General features: G+C 36.1%; 1 protein-coding gene across 10 annotated transcripts in view; it reads right to left on the bottom strand.

The window, feature by feature from the left end:
* ptprk (protein tyrosine phosphatase receptor type K) overlaps window positions 1-17,528 on the bottom strand; it is a 586,179-nt gene that overhangs the window by 60,457 nt on the left and 508,194 nt on the right. For 4 of the 10 annotated variants that reach the window (XM_043683662.2, XM_043683684.2, XM_087980442.1 and 1 more), the window contains 6 exons: window positions 14,522-14,557; window positions 9,573-9,757; window positions 6,020-6,107; window positions 4,687-4,763; window positions 4,501-4,518; window positions 1,675-1,711 (listed from right to left, as the gene is read on the bottom strand). In XM_043683662.2, coding sequence (XP_043539597.1) covers window positions 1,675-1,711; window positions 4,501-4,518; window positions 4,687-4,763; window positions 6,020-6,107; window positions 9,573-9,757; window positions 14,522-14,557 — 441 coding nt within the window. The remainder of the gene's footprint in view (window positions 1-1,674; window positions 1,712-4,500; window positions 4,519-4,686; window positions 4,764-6,019; window positions 6,108-9,572; window positions 9,758-14,521; window positions 14,558-17,528) is intronic. The other 6 variants (XM_043683689.2, XM_043683702.2, XM_087980460.1 and 3 more) reach the window with 3 other exon arrangements.

Raw genomic sequence — 17,528 nt, 5'->3', positions numbered from 1 at the left:
AAAAGATAACTTACTTCCACTTCCAAAAGGTTGTCTTTTAATATCCAATTTCAGATCATCTTTGTCACTTCTAGAGTCAACAATTCAAAATCTCACCTCGTCAACTTACTATTATATATTCTCTGTAAGCTTTAGTTCATGCACACATTCTATCCTGAATCAAATGTGTTTCACATTTATTCCTGTCCTCACAGAATCATCCAAACTTAATGTCTCTCTTTTGAAATTCTTCAGCCTAATGTTTGAATCCCTTTGATGTTATTGCTCCCACGAGTTTTCACATAAGAATGGAGCAGCTTGGACCCTCAAACCTGCTCAACATTCAATAAGATCACAACTGACCTGACTGTAGTCTTGCCAACACTTTCTTGCGTAGTCTATATAGCCTAAAACACTCTTATAGTGCAACAATGGGTCGAATACAGACATAAATATATTCAAGGAATCAGTTTCCATTGCTCCTGGGATAGAGAATTCCAAAGATTGATGATCTTCAGAGAAGAAATTCCTTCTCATTTCAGTCTTAAATAGAAGAGTGTTTATTTTTAAACTGTCTTCTAGATCAGGTTCTCCACTTGGGGAAATATCCTTTCAGCATACACGCTGCCAGCATGTACCCTGCCTAGTCTTGTCAGAACTTTATGTTTCAATAACATCACTCATTATTATTCTAAACCTTTTTGAGGATTCTAAACCATTCATTAAAAGGTAAACTCTTCATCTCACGAACCAATCCTGTGAATCTTCTCTGAGCTGCCTCCAGTGCAATTTTGTTTTCTCAAATGAGGAAACCAAATCTGCACACAATACTCTAGGTGTGTTCCAACCTTACTAAGATTGGCAAGGTGGCTCAGTGGTTAGCCCTGCTACTCACCTCGCCAGGGACTCAGGTTCGATTCCAGTCTCGGGAGACTGTCTGCGTGGAGTTTGCAAGTTCTCCTTGTGTCTGTGTGGGTTTCCTCCGGTGCTCTGGTTTCCCCCCACAGTCCAAAGATGTGCAGCTTAGGTGAAATGGCCATGCTAAATTGCCCATAGTGTTTAGGGACGTATAGATTAGAGAAAAATGTAGAGTAATAAGGTACGGGAAAGGGTCTGGGTGAGTTACTCTTCAGAGTGTCGGTGTAGACTTGTTGGGCTGAATGGCCTGCTTCCACACTGTAGGGATTCTAATTAAAAATTCTGATTAAATTATCATCCTCTCCTCTGTCTCCTATATGTTCCTCTTTCCCAGATGCTATTCCCTGAAATTTGATCCCAAAATTTGCCTCTGAACCACTTTTCTCCCTGACTCCCCTGAATTTTCATCCTTTTGTTTTAGACTTTGGATACCCCTTGTTACTTTCCTTCTTTTGCTTGGAACCTTCCCCCTCCCCATCCTTCCAGATATTCCTTTCTAAATGTTGTTACAAATGTGAACGGGCTGCAGTTTCTATAAAACTACCACGGATTATGAGTGCACTGGAGTTTGTCATTACACATGTTTGTATTTCATCCAGGCCTCTATCCCTCATTTACAATTTGAAGTTTATAATTTCCAGGATTCGTGCATTAACTACAGTTTCTAGAACAAACTTAGGGCTGCAACATTAGATCACAAGACTGTTCTCATTATTTCGTCATTAAATTCTAAATTGTACTTAAGTTACAATCTATTACTTCATGCAAGATTCTTACCTTGTGTGGCTATATAATGACTTGGTCTGTGATACCCCTACAAAGGAAAAAAGTATCATAAATTTACATCAGCAAGAAAGAGGATTGATCTGGTCTCTACGAGTCCTACTTAAAAAAATGTACAATATCAAAATCTGTCATTGACAATGATTTAATGAATTAACAGTAACTTCACTACCATGCCTAAAAGCACCAAAATGTTAAAGGTCAGTGTGTTGAAGTGAATTTCAGCAAGTTATAAAGACTGAAGCCAATTTAGGAATCAGAATTTAAACATTTGCTGTAATTGATCACAAACAGATTTGTATTGAAAGAATTATTTGGATTTGAAGCAGGATAAAACTGAACTGCAATGATAGTGTTGCAAAATAATAGTCAGGTTGACACTTGTATCTTTTTTTGCTCAACTTCTTATAATAGCGCAGGTTAACAGCAGTTCAGTGACCTTATACAGTATGGTACTTGTGAACATTTTTCTCGTAACACATATATGTATGGCTTATTATACACAACAGAAATGACTGATTAAACACAACAATGGTATGTTTATATTGAAACAGCATGTTTGTCATCATGTATAATGTGATTTATCAGAATTTAATCCCCTCATTAAAAAGGTGATTAAAATGCACAAATAAATCAAGTGAAGAAAGGAAGAAAATACTGTAATTAACATAAAATGAATCAAAGCACAAGAGATGTTTGCAAATAATAAAACTACAATAATCTTCAAAAAGGTGCACCTTCAGGATTGCCATGAAGTAGTTTGATTTTACAGCAAAAGGAGTGCTGTAATATTAATTTAGAGTCAGGCAGACGTAGCATTGAACGGTTGCTGGCAGGGTGAGACTTAACCACATTTTAAAAATTCTCTTGGATCCTGGAAACATTTTTTCAAATATATCCGACTTCAGCACAAATAGTTATGAGCAGACAAGCTCTTGTCTACATTCTTTAAGTATTTTGTTTGATTTTAACTCTATTGTATTCTGGTTAGGGATCTTAAAGCAGTCATCTCTGGCTGAAATCTATGCCACAGTCATGAATCTCAGAACTGTAGCTGTTAATTTTTGTTTGATACAGGGAATGGAAGTAATAGAAGAGCAAAAGAATATACTAAGAAAAATACTTTTCTGAAATTGCCTAAACATGAAATTTAAATGTAAGTTGAATGTGGGATCTGTTTTAGGGCATTAACAGCTGTAGATTTTTTTTGAACAATGGCATTCTTATTTTTAGAAGGGATAACGTTGAAACATCTAGTTAACGTGGTCATGATATCTTGCTTATTTTGATATTTCAAATTCGTTTCTATTTAGATTACTGCAGAGAATATCATGGTGACTCAAATTATTAACAACATCTGTGCTGAAAACAATCTACACAGTAAGTATTTCATTGACAAGTTGTATGTGTAAGCATAAATCATACCCACGTAGGAAAACTTTGAAAGTTTCATGGAAATCTATTAAAATGCTTTTGTAATTATTAAATTATGGGATACAGAAACAAAAAGGAGCCGCAATGAAAGTCGACAAGATAATGTTCACAGGAAACAAAAGGTCTTTCTTTACAAGCAGCGAGGAGGTATTAGAGAATGCAATTAAAATTGCACTTCGATTACATTCTTTTTTTTATAAATGGACTTAAATTTGGAATTCTATTGTTACTAAAAAATCTTGGTGCAAGTTTATTTAAGTGACAAAATGCAGTGTTAATTTAGATTAGATTCATATTTATGATCAGTGGCCAGTGGAAAAACTGTGGCACTGAAATGAGTTAACAGTATTAATTCTGTTTTAACCAGTTGTCCAGATAACAATTATGATTTCAAAATTAATATGTACATTAAAGTACAAGGGAGATGAAGAAATGTTCAGGAGTACATTGCAATATTTTGTATTGACGTAGTTTTTGTTTTTACATCCCTCTATATTCTTAGACCTTAAGATGGCACGGTACTGTTTCTTTTTTTAAAAAAAGAGGCAGAATGCTTTACTCAGTAGCCTATTTCTTAGATGTGTGTGTGTTTGGTCTTCAGGGCAATAATAAGTGTAGATATTTGAGAACTTGAGGTAGACTGAGAATCTGGGCATTTCAAGCCAATTATACACAAATTTACATTTACACAATGACCATGAAAGAAAACAACAGTTTCTAATATGTTCTATTTGTCAAATTAAGAAATTTGGTAAATTTTGAAATATCACAGATCCTAAAATTTTAGCCACCTTATACAGTTTTATAAACATACAGCTAGTAATTTCACCTCAAACATGAGCACTAAACAAAGTTCTAAAGAGATCAGATAACCATAAAATATATATAATGATGACTAACTGACATGCAGGAGTTCACCTGTTTGTTCTCTTCACAGTGTATGCTTTTAGGCAGCGTTTCTTTAGTGTCTTGCAGTTGAAACAACTTTCAACTTTAGCTCTTAGAATTTTAATAATCAAATAAAGCTGCTGCTTAAAGTGCAGCCACTAGTGAACAGTTATTTTGTTTATTTCCATGTAATGTACTTCAAAAGCTGATTTTCCCCATCATAAGCTAACTCACAATATAGACCAAATTGGTTTAAATCAGTAAGATTATTATGTATTTTACATGATGGTTTCTTCAAAATAGCAGACAATAATGTCATGGATAAATGCTATTACTACTCGAAATTACAGAAGATGTTTTAAAAATCAGAACGTATTTTATGAAGAGAATCAAATGGGTTTGCTCAGCTATGTACTGCTTACTTTAGTAACATGTTGATATATTAAATGAATTGGTATTAAAATGAAGACAATCTAGCTTTTTCAGTGTGATACTTACATCCCTGTACAGCCATATCTACAGCCCAAACCAAAGCCAGATGTGAAAGAAAAGCACAACAGTGTCAGTGAGTGCCAACAAATTTAATATACAAGGTGCAAATTTGCACCAGCAGCAATCTTTAGACAGAACACAGGAAAAAAAATCAAATGTTAAGATATTGTAGAGCTGGGAAATATAACTTACGTCAATATAATTTGCATTAATGTAATCTGATGTTGAATCATCCTCCAGGGGCTGCAAAATGACTCTGGAGTGGTCATCTATGGGAAACAGAATAAACACACAATTTATTGTCATTTCAGTTATTAATACACAATACAAAATCATAAATTAATTTATTCAAAAACTGACAATATGTGAAAGTGATCTTGGTGAGGACATCAAATTTTCGAAATGCAGCTGGGTGCTCTAATTTTATTTTCAGAAACATGACAAAATGTAAAAACTGAACAGTATCTTCACAAAAAAAAAATTATATTTCATAGCAAGGATTGTTTCAACTAATAATTTTCCTTCCCTGCATGGATACAACAATACAGGACTCCTTGAAACTCTGGATTTTCAATATTATACATGCTACAAGAGCGCTACAAATTGCTGAACATCAGGAACTAGAGAAGATTTCACTGAAAATTTTGCTCCTTGGAGAATCTTATTATATGCTACAGTTCTGATTGATTATTAGTGAAAACTAGAAAGAGTAGTTCAAAAAGTAATTACAATTTTATATCAGTATTAATGCTAACATATAATTAAATTATGCAGTAAAAATACTTTGCTCATTTGGCTCATTGGTCACTTCTGCCAGATATTCATACATTCAACTATCACCCAAACAACTTCACAAAGAAATTGGCAAGGGGGAAGAATTTTAAATCTCTGACACACAGCAAATTTTATATCCTTGTTTAAGTACAGAAAGAATACGATATCATGCTCCAGGATTCAAAGGGAACTCAGGACAGTGGTAAGGCTCCAAATCAGAATCCCTGATCTGCTCCTCTCTCAATCACGAACAAAGTTTTAAACTGGGAGCGTGAGATCACAAACTCTTCTCAAAATTTTTCAGTCTTTTCACAGTGTGAGTTAATCTCTGGCACCCATAACACAGAATTAATGAACAATTAATTACTGGTAAAACCAGAGGCAGTTAGCATGGCTTTATAATGGACAGCTCTATTTATACTGACCAATTATTTTTTAAGAGACGAACACATGTTACAGTGAACGGTGGACATCATAGACACAGATTCTCATGCATTGCTTGATAAGATGCTTCATAAAAAGATGTTGCAAAAATCAAGGCACTTGATAATAAAATAAGGGTAGTAAAATAAATAGAACATAGCTAGAAAAAAAACAAGCTTGACTTTGAAACATTCAAAAGATTGTTGAATGTTAGACATGTTGCCCTTCTATAGAATAACCTGACGAAATTTAGATGAAAAGTTACACTTCACGAATAAGACTGCAATAAAACAAAATGTTGGCCATAGCTGCTTATAGAACAACTCACAAGCTATAATATTTCCATAACGATTTTTAGTTCTGTTCTGGTCCTTCTTGGCAATGTCCCAGGAAGCAGACTGCCCCTCAAAGAAACTCTGCAAAAGAACAGGCATTTTTTGTTGAGCAATTATCTTTGTTTTTATTAAAGTCAACTGATCAAAATTTAATAAGTCCATCTTATTAATGTCTTATCAACTGAAATTCACTGTAATAGCTTCGTTATTTTAACCTAGTGAGAATAATCTGAAAGTTTACACATAATGAGCAGAGACAATTTGTTATATTTACACCCATCTACAAATATTTTGAATGAAAATAACATGGGGTGCCCTTTTTTGAATTCAAAAAGATATCTGGAAGTTCAGATTATCTTCTGTAACCTTCAGGGCTATGGATCAAGTAGTAGAAAGGAGCATTAGGCTGGATCACTCTCTTTCTGGATGCACAGATACAATGTGCTGAGTAGCCTTCTTTAATCTAAGGAGGCTTTTATGTCTCTAAATGCTCAAGATTTAAAGATCATACATTTTATGAAATATTACCAGACAATTTAAGAAAATAAATTATTTAAAAGTCATAGTTCAATTTTTTTTCTGTGGAACTCAACTGCCATAAATATAATGGCCCACTGTATGGCCTCATCTCTATTTTTCTAGCTCACAATAAAATGCATACAGGAAGATGCACACAAACAAATTTCTACAGGAAACGTTGCCAGCAAAACCACAACTACTGGCTTAATGGTTAGAACTATCTGCATTGTTTTCAGTAACATAACCTTGAAGTTTGACTTGTTAAGATGACAAAAAGCTAACAATTAAGCAATAAATTCATAAAAAGAACATGAAAAACAATAGAGCAGAATTTATACTGATGCCTGGTGTTATAGCTAACGAATACATTGCTTTTCTAGGAAAAAATAAATGTCAATTGCTATATTTAAATCTACTCTCAGCATACTTCATTTCACTTCTCATGAATCCTAAACATCCTGGTGCAAAAGAGCATAATTACACAATATGTTTGCTAATTTGTTGTTGAATGAGTCATAAACCTAACACATTGTCTGAAGGGATAAGACAATAAGATATAAAAATGCAATCAGGCCACTCGGCCCATCACGTCTATCTTCCATTTGATTATGGTTGATATGATTCTCAGCCCAATTTTCCTGCCTTCTCCCCGTAACCCTTGATCCCCATACAAATCAAGAAGTTATTTACCTCTGTCTCACATTACACCCAGTGACCTGGCCTTCACAGCCTTCTGAAGCAATTAGTTTCACAGATTAAACATCCTCTGGAGGAAGAAACTCATTGCAGTTCAAAAGGTTCATACCTCCAACCTCAGAGTGTGCACTCGGGTCCTAGTCTCTCCTACTAGTGGAAACATTTTCTTCATGTCCACTCTACCCAGGCCTCTCAATATACTGTAAGCTTATATGAGAAACCAATGGGGCAAATTTCTCCCTTCACAGGACAGTCCAATATCCAATAAGAACCAAAGAAGACATTTACCATAATGGGTCAGGCTGACAGGATGGCCTAGTGTTTTCTGTAGCTTGATTGTGGAGCTTTGGCTGGTAATAAGTAGCTCATTGGTCGGTTGATTAGTGACCAATTATTGATGACAAAGGCCTCCTGTTTTCCAACAGGGTAACAGACTCTCAGGTAGCTGAACAGCTTGGTGTGTGAATATATTTGCAGAGACCATTGGAACTCTGGAAGAGAGGGAGCTATGTAGTAAAAGATCGCCTCATGCCTGAATATAGTGAGTTAATACCTCCCCTTTGAGTTGTTATCAGCTATTACTTTTAATGAATTAATCAAAAAGCCTTCACAGGTTGGAAACAGTCACTCTGTGACTCTTGCAAACAAGTATCCATATATGGAGAAGCAAGATCCAAAAAACAGCATTCTGATCAGCACAAGAATCATCTCAACAAATCTTGTGATCAGGGACCAATTTGTGGTCTATGCTCTGCCTGTAATACCCACTTGTTTTCCCTGTCTGTGTCAGTCTGCAGGGGTGTAGAGAGGGGCTTTTGCAAGGAGATTAGAACTTTCACTAGTAGCACATATTAGCAGTTCATAATTGTTTATCTGTATTTACTTGTAGTAAAGAGTTATTGTAAAGTATGGAATTGGATCATGCTTTGGAGTCATAGAGTTTTGGAGACGTACAGCACAGAAACAGACTTTTTGGTCCAACTTGTCCATGTTGACCAGATATCCTAAATTAATCTAGTCCCATTTGCCAGCATTTCGCCCATATTCCTCTAAATCCTTCCTATTCATATACCCATCCAGATGCTTTTTAAATGTTGTAATTGTACCAGCCTCCACCACTTCCTCTGGCAGCTCATTCCATACATTCACCACCCTCTGTGCGAAAATGTTTCCCCATAGGTCTCTTTTAAATCTTTCCCCTCTAACCTCAAACCCACACCCACTAGTTTTGGACTCCCCCATCCCAAAGAAAAACCTTTGTCTATTTACCCTATCCATATCCCCTCATGATTTTGTAAACTTCTATAAGGTAATCCTCAGCCCCCGATGCTCCAGAGAAAATAGCCACAGCCTATGCAGTCTCTCCCAACAGCTCAAACCCTCCAACCCTGACAACATCCTGACGAATCTTTTCTGAACCCTTTCAGTCCGTTAATTTGGGTCTAAAGGACATGTAAATTGGGGAATTTTACAAAGTATTTCATTTTTTGACAATTCTGGAAATAGCAGGACTTGATTTCCAGTATTCATCTGCAGTCAGGAGCAACAGTAAAAGCCTGACAAGATGGTGGTCAACCTCACGCCACCAGAGCATCTGATATTGTTAAGCCGCTTATACTCCCCTCCTAATTACACTCCATCTCCTTAAATATTCACAGCTTATGGACACAGAGGGAGGGTGAGGAATCACAGAAATGTTTCTTCAGGATACAAATCCCAATTTGGCTAGGATCTTACTTGTGATTTGACTGATATGCGGACCAGACTTGAAGGACTGAACACTCATGTCTCTATTTTTAATGTTTGCTTCTCAGTACGTGGAGGTAGGTGTTAATAAAGTAAACTAGTCGAATCTGATGAAATCCATAGGTCTGAGCTATCGGAATAAAGTTGCCCAAAGATCCAAACCACTGGGAATCTAGTTCACCTTCAGGAAAACTGAAAACTAAAACCTGAAAAGACATATCTTATATGGACCACAACAAGCGATTGTTGCATGTCAGCTTTTTTGTTCGGAAGAAGCAAGTTACAGGCAATGTAGTTCAACTTCCAGAATATTAAGGTCTTCAGATCACTTACAAGTTTAATTAACTCCACGGAACTTGAAAAGATATCAAGCCAAACCCCAAATCATTAACAGATGTTTCAGTATTGTGAAATTAAAATTGGATAATTTAGTTTTCAATGTGAATAAATAGTAATTTTGGAGTTAGGTATCGTTACATACTGGGTTCTGATCTTGCTAGTGCCTGTTTCATAAGAGAATCTCAGTTTCAAGTTGCACATCATCTCACAATGCAGACATTTATGATTATTTTCTAATTCTCTTACCTCATATTCCTCTTTGAAACCATAGCCCTCTGATGTTTTCATCAAGTTAATATGCTGTAGCAAGTCTGCAACACGAATAGCTGGATGGAGCTGGCCAGTTTGGTATGGAGACTCTGTGGGTTCACAGTGATAACGGGGAACATCTAATAACCTGCTCGATTCCGCTGAGACAGTGTGGTTTTCATCTGTGGAAACAAGGATAATTTTTAAATACACAACTTCTCTATATACAAGATCCAATACTCAAGATGTATTGTGCAATTTGAAACATGCCCATTTGTTGTATGACACAAAGGAAAACACCTTTCTGAAATACAAGTTAGTTTCAGATGGAAACATTTTAAGTCTTAATTCACTTGACTCCTTCATGTGCAAAATTTGACAGTTGTAACGTTGTAAGTCAATTAATCCAGAACCCAACTTCCTAACCTTATTTTATAATGTAAAGTTCTGAAGGAATTAACTTGCATGTCACATTCAGCTCCACCCAATTTGCTAATGTCACACATAGTCTGTGGCAGAGATAAACTCTACACTCACCTTTGTCGGGAGCAGATGTATTCTGTAAAGCTCCCAAGAATCGTAGTAATTGTACCTGACTAGAAATATCATTGTTATGTATTGCTACCATGTAATAAACCATCTTGCTAACTAAAAACAGTGTCTCTTCTGTGAAGACTCTGCTGTAATACATCCTCTACAACTGGTCATTAGATCGGCTCGAGACAACGGATTGGTGACAGCTAACAAGCTCAAACAACCTTACTCAGAACCATATATTTGCATAGGTGTTGATACCATGAGGAGGCAATCAGGTGATACCATAGACTCTTGGCTGGAAGAGGTCAATGCCCAGATGAACAAAATGCCTCAATGAGTTCTATTATATTGGCTTTACAATGAGTTCTATTATATTGACATATTAACATTTTTCAACATACTAGAAGTTAGAATTCATGTACTCTTGGCAAATGAACAAGGGTTGAATATGAAAATGTGTATTTTCACTATTGGCATGTTTCATTCAATTCATTTCTATTTCTGTTAAAAGAAATTGTGGTTCAACGTAATCATTAAACACAAAAATTATATAACATTTCCAACAAACTAATGCTGTGAATTCAAGATTCTCTTTCCTAATATGTCTATCTGAATATCGACCAAAATGATTATTCCAAACAGTTTTCTTCAGATACTGTGCTTGCACATGCCATCCATGGGTTGACAATCCCACCTTTGAAAACAGAACTCATTGACAAACATACATTTGCCTATATCACAGTATATATCCTGCGTAAACTATAACTGCAAAACAAAACACTCACCAGCAATGGGTACTTTGTGGAATTGAGCAGCAAGGAGAAAAGACACGATTAACATTTAAATACATATATTTTGAAAAAGCTTAAATGCATCAAAATATACAGATTGAAATTAACACGTAATTCTAACATGCACCATACTTGTTGCTTGACATGTTTAAAACATTTTCATGTCCCAAAACCCCAAATTTATTCCAAACCTGATCGAGATTTGTTTGGTTCAGCAGTTAGTTTCTGAAAGGACAAATGCCAAGTTACAAGTAAAATAAACTATCTCCAGAATCACATTATATTATTAGAACTGCTTTACTCTGTTAGAGTGAGGGGAATTTAGACTATGACAAGTCAAGCATTTTTGTTTTTTAAAAAAATCTTCTAATATGATTAAGATCTTGCCCTGAATTCAGTTGCATCCCATTTCCTTTTGCATTTACTGTTCAAATATAATCCTAATTTTACTTTCTGCATTGTGTGTCACCAACAGAAAATGTGCAATATGCAACCACAAAATGACAACACTAGGGAGGTCAAAGCAGAGCCACACAAATAAAACCAATTACAATTTTTGCCATGCTCAACATAGACACAGCTTGTGCACCTCACACAACAATGCACATTAAATGGAACTGCAAAACATTTGCAAAACATTAAGATAAAATCTTAAGATAGTTTGACAGAAAAAATAATAATTTTTCAAACCATTATTCAAGTAAGGATTAACTGCACAAATTATTTTGCTGTTCAATTCAACAGAGGGCTGAATAAGTGTAATACAGTCAAAAGCACATCAATGCAGGAAGCCATTAGGCCTAACAAGACCACACACATTATAATATGATCAATCACAAGGTTGCTTTGATGTTTTTTGCCATTATTGCTACACAATCAAATTATCATCATCTATTTTGGAGCACACCTTAAAATTATTAATGTCCAGCTACAGAAAAAGTAAACTGATTCCTTCTGGAATTTGAGACTTTTGGAGTGAAAAATAATATCAGGAAATTAACTTCTCTTACAAGGAGAAAAAGATTCCACAATTCTCATCATTAACCTGGAAAAATAGGTCAGTAAAAATGATTTAGAAGCACATCACATCCATGTGCTTAAATATATTTATTTTTCAGTATTAATGGAGTTGTGCACTTGTAAAATTAACATGTTTACAGATCTGCAAGGGCTCACCAGATTACTCATGTTAATAAAGAGAAATTTCTACATGTCTAGGGAGTCCAGATATTTAGTGGCAAATGTACTGCCTACTTTTCTTAATTTATTTACTTTAAGGGAGCTTTGAAAGCTAGTCTTCATGATTTCATACAGTGGAATATTATTGATGGACAGACAGATCACCCAGTCTCCAGGTGGAATTGTAGGTGGAGCTGTTCTGAGCGAGTAAATAAAATGCCATGAAACTAAGTTGGAATGGCTTCCTGGTGGAATCTTGCTGCTGGGCAATTTGGCCAGTGGTATGATTGCAACTGCAGTGGCTGCCTGTCTCAGGCCGAGGAAGGTACTTAAATAAATAAGGGCCCTTGAAGCTGACTGTTAGCAGGATGGAACTGTTGATGCTCGAATCCAAAGTAGACAGACAGGAGGCTGGAAGAACACAGCAAGCCAGGCAGCATGCGAACAGGCAGCCTCCCAAAAGGCTGGGGTCATTAGTGCCAGAGGTTAATTGGATGAAATTCAGGACTACAGATTTTGGAGACTAAGAGTCGAGAGTGTGGTGCTGGAAAACCACAGCAGGTCAGGCAGCATTCGAGGAGCAGGAGAATTGACGTTTCGAGCAAAAGCCCTTCATCGGGAATGAGGCTGTGCGCCAAGGGGGTGGTGAGATAAATGGGAGGGAGTGGGGCCGGGGGGAATGTGGTTGAGAGTGCAATGGGTAGATGAAGGTTGGGGTAAAGGTGATAGGAGAGGAGGGTGGAGCAGGTAGGTGGGAAGGAAGATGGACAGGTAACACAGGTTATGAGGCTGGTGCCGAGTTGGAAGGTTGGAACTGGGATAAGGTGGGGGGAGGGGAAATGAGGAAACTGGTGAAATTCACATTGATGCTTTGAGGTCAGAGGGTCCCGAGGCGGAAGTTGAAGTGTTCTTCCTCCAGATGTCAGATGTAAGGAGTGGAAGTGGAGGAGGACCTGCATTTCCTTAGCAGAGTGAGAAGGGGATTTGAAGCCAGAGGCCAATTGGCCGAAGGCAGGGGCACTGGCAGTAAAATCAATTCCAGAACTGGTTTGTTCAGTATTGGCTGAGAAAAAAAAAAGTTTGCTCATCTGTGAGGGAACCTCAAAATCACAGCATCCTCTCATTCTTCTTGCCAACCAATTTACAGCAACATTGGATTGAAACTATTTCACACTGGTTGATATGGGTCATAGAATATAGCATAATATATCTTTCTACTGAACCAAAGCAGCCACATGAATACTGAGGTGGCAAGAGCTGGTAAGAAGCTGGGGATTCCCAAATGGGTAATTCAACTCTTGACTCCTCGTAGACTGTAAAAGGCATAAGTCAGGAATGTGATCAAAATCTCTTCACTCTGATGAAGAGTCATTGGATTTGAAATCTTAGCTTTGTTTGCTCTTCACAGATGCTGCCAGAGCTGATGAGTGTCTCCAGCAATTTCTGCTTTTGTTTCAGATTTCCAGCATCCATGGTTCTTTGTTTCATTTTAATGGTTCTCATTTATTTTCTTGAAAATGAAATAGGAGTTGGCTTTGCAAAGGCAACTTCCTTTAGTTTATGCACAAGCTAAAATTTGACAGATAGCAAGAAACTGTATAAAAACAGGCTCAATTTCAATTAGAATTCTTTCTAACCCATCACATCTTAAAGCAAGATTCTGGTCAACTGAAATTTCTTGGATGATCTCAGTTATTGCACAAAGAGGGAAGAATGGTGGATAAAGAGTTGGAATGCATTAAACTGAGGTTGTTAATATTCAGTGGGAGTTATCCTTCACCTTAAGGTTTATTTCAGTATATCAAAACTTAATTGTGAATACACATGAAGTGTCAATTCTACCAAGATATGTACTTTCAACTCGAGCAAGACAGAAAATATCCAGTAAGGCACTGGAGATCTTTAGAGCAAACAATCTGATTGAGACAAAGCTTTGCAAATGTTTAGAGCAGGATTTACACTATACGAGCTTGTACAAAGTCAGGAAATAGTACTCAGAGACATTATAGTTGTTTGGAAAGGGTACTAAAAGTAAATTTTAAAAATTGGGATAAGATCACCCTGAGGTTTGCTGTAAGTCCACAGAGAAGAAAATGTTCAAGAAGAAATTAAAAGTTTGTCGAAACTTGATTTTAAAACAAGTTTACGCCTTTGAAAAAAGATAACTTTGGTTGAATTCCTAAAGTACCCATAGGTGCTTCTAAAATCTACTGCCTGATCAAAATTTATAATTGGCACAAGTATTGCTTTCTTTTTGTCTGCTGTTACTTTTTTTCCTTTTACTTTCTCCATTATCAATCCATTATTTCCTACTGAAAAACAGCAGATCTCCTTCTCTACTCCATTAAACATTCATACAGCCACATGCTTACATAGCTATTAAACATGCAAAACAAACTAAGTCATGCATCAGTTGAGGATATAGGGTTCAGTCCTCACCTAACACAGCAGTCGGAACAAGCGGATCATTAGGCACTGTAGGAAAACATATCGCATGAAGCATACAGATCTGCATCAGTTATATTTTTAAGATATAAGCATTATATTACTTCAAATTGCTGAAATTTAGTATGAAAACCCACAGGTCAATCATCTTAGATATTCATGTTAGCTAATAAAAATAGACCAGGTTCTCAGCTGCTTGCATCCATTGATCACATTAAGAATTGCTCACTGCTAATATGCTGTTTCTATTAAAAAGCAGTAGCACAAAAATAAATGCAGACTTTTAATGGGATTCAGATAGATTGTCAATTACCTGGATGATCTAGACAGGTATGCACTGCCAGACAGATTTGCTAAAGAATTATTATGGCTGCAGTAGCATAACCAACTTTCGGTTTCAGGTTTTGTTTTAATTGCTTGAAGAAAGTGACAGAAGTGAGAAAACTCACTTTAATTTCAAGGATTCCACATTTTTGTTTTAATATTGATGCTAATAAATTAATTACATTGTTATCTTTAATTGTTGTCTTGTTGAGTAATTGATTTGTAATATCATGTAATCATTTAAAGAGATCAGATTAAACCACAATAAATATTCCGTTCGATAATATGAAGCTGCGAGATTCTCATCTACATGAAGCACCATTAATTACAATTTACTTTTCTGTAATTACAGAAACAACCATAGTGTCTGAATAGTGAGATATAGCAAGCAAGTGTCATTGTCCAATATTCCTATAATTAAGCTAGATACTTAATGCAACCACCCATATCATCTAATCATGGGACAAAACATCAGTAATGGAACTTGTTAGTAAAAACAAGCAAATGTCAATCAAATAGATCCCTTTCAAAATACAAGGCAGACTAATGCATTCCTCAATCATTAAATGCAGTTTTAATTGCAAACAAGAATGATAGAAGACTCATTCTCATTTTATACATTTTTATTAATGATGGAAAGAACATATAATATAATTGTGATTGAGATTTATAATATATTATTTGGACTCTTGGGTTCTAAAATAGAGGTAAATGGATTTTCATTTCAGTTCTATGAAGATAACTTTACTTTTAATGATCAGAAAGCATTTTTTAAACAGTGGGTCAAAATTATGTGACTCAAGTAAAATGACGAGATACATTAGGTGGTGAGATAGCTGAAGTGTTTCCTAAGTTGAGCTTTTAAAACACAGATGGAGTGGTCAGATGCAGACTCAGTTCAGAAGACCTCTACCGGCAGATGTGCAGTTCAGCAGTCTCAAAGTAGGCCAAGGCAGTGGAATTTCAGTGAATCAACCTGCGTGTGACTTGGGAAGAGACTGAGAGAATCAGGTCTGATGGATATGCAGAAAGGAAATGCTTGTGACCTCAGCAGTTGAGGAAAATATTTAAGAGTGAAGAGTGACACTTCACCAAGATTGAATATCTGCAAAGGATATTGCTGAGGAAAAAGAAGTGTTGATTCTGTTTGTTGTTTCTTCAAAGATCTTTCTAAATTTTCACATAAATATATAGTTTTGTTTTTGTTTCTTTTGTGTAATAAACGCTTCATCTTTTGTTAAAAGTATATTTGCAGCTTTGTGTGAACATACTCAGTATCTGACCACCACAGTAACCAAATTGCAAAAGATAAAATACATGGACAATACCACTCTGGATTCTACCTTGACCAGGATTATCATCAGTTGAGTCATAACACAGTCTCAGAAACTGTGTTGCATTTAACTATGGGGTAAGAGCATTTATAGAACCTCTCTCCTTTCAATGACTTGTACACTTATTTTTCCACTATTGAACAGAAAGTTGGCAGGGAGGTGGGAAAAGAACTATGTAGGAGTAACATATTCAAATTAATTTCAAAGAGTAAGAGAAGATGATTTAAAAGACAATGGAATAAGAAAATGCAATTTTTAGTACTTTAACTTGAATTTTTCTTCCCCATTACTCAATTTGGTGTCCTTTTCTCTGAAGGTATGGGCTATTGTGAAGGCACCAACAGGAGTTTTGTATCTCAATCAAATAGCAACTCTTCTTATTTGTACCTTCACAGTGGACAGATAGACTATTCAACACCAGGTGACATCTCAACAAAACTTGATTCTATTCTCACCTAACATTTACATAAGCACACCATTTTTGTAGTTTGAAGGGATCAGTAGCACACATCTCATTAATTCAAAGGCACTTTAGAAAGTTTAGCTTCTCAACTTCTATGTTTACTAAGATTAACAATTTGACATGGAACTGGGACTTTAAATGTGGCTTTGGGTACAAGTAGCAGCTGGGCTGCAGAACTTTCATTTGTGTGTGGATTTTTTAAAAACTTGTCGTGAGTTGGTTATTGCTCTCCTAGCTTGAAATAGTATGAAGAAATTAAATTGACAGGGTGAGCAACATCATTTAACCTTTATGTGCACCAGTACATTTTGTTCCTGACTCTAGCACCTTTAGGACAAACCAGTTATTGCCAGTTGCACAACCACCTCACACTCGAAATGCAAAATCAAGGCCTTTGAGAAGGTCCCTGTGCTCTAACCACAGAGTCAAATGCAACACAGTTTCTGAGATTGTATTATGATTCAGCTGATGATAATCCTGGTCAAGGCAGAATCCAGAGTGTGAATGTCCATGTATTTTATTTTTGCAATTTGGTTACTGTGGTGGTCAGATACTGAGTACATTCACACAAAGTTGCAAATTTACTTTTAACTAAAATGAAACGTTTATTACACAAAACGTGCTAATACAAAATTTGAATCACATGAGATCCACGGTGAGCTGGTAAGATGAATTCAGAACTAACTTAGTTATCGAAAACAGACAGCAGCAGTGGAAAGGTTCTGACTGAAGGTCTATGACCAGGAGTGTTCTGAAGGGATCAGTGCTGAGGCCCCCGTTGTTTGTAATAAATTGATTTGGAGCAGACTGTAGATGCCCTGATTAGTACATTTGCAGACAACACAAAGATTAGGGGAGCTGTGGATATTGAAGTGGATTG

The sequence above is a fragment of the Chiloscyllium plagiosum genome, unplaced genomic scaffold (genome assembly GCF_037043375.1).
Source record: "Chiloscyllium plagiosum isolate Xiang-an unplaced genomic scaffold, Cpla_swu_hap1 HiC_scaffold_3, whole genome shotgun sequence".
In the NCBI taxonomy this organism is placed as follows: domain Eukaryota; kingdom Metazoa; phylum Chordata; class Chondrichthyes; order Orectolobiformes; family Hemiscylliidae; genus Chiloscyllium; species Chiloscyllium plagiosum.
This window is presented reverse-complemented; position numbering and strand designations above follow the sequence as displayed.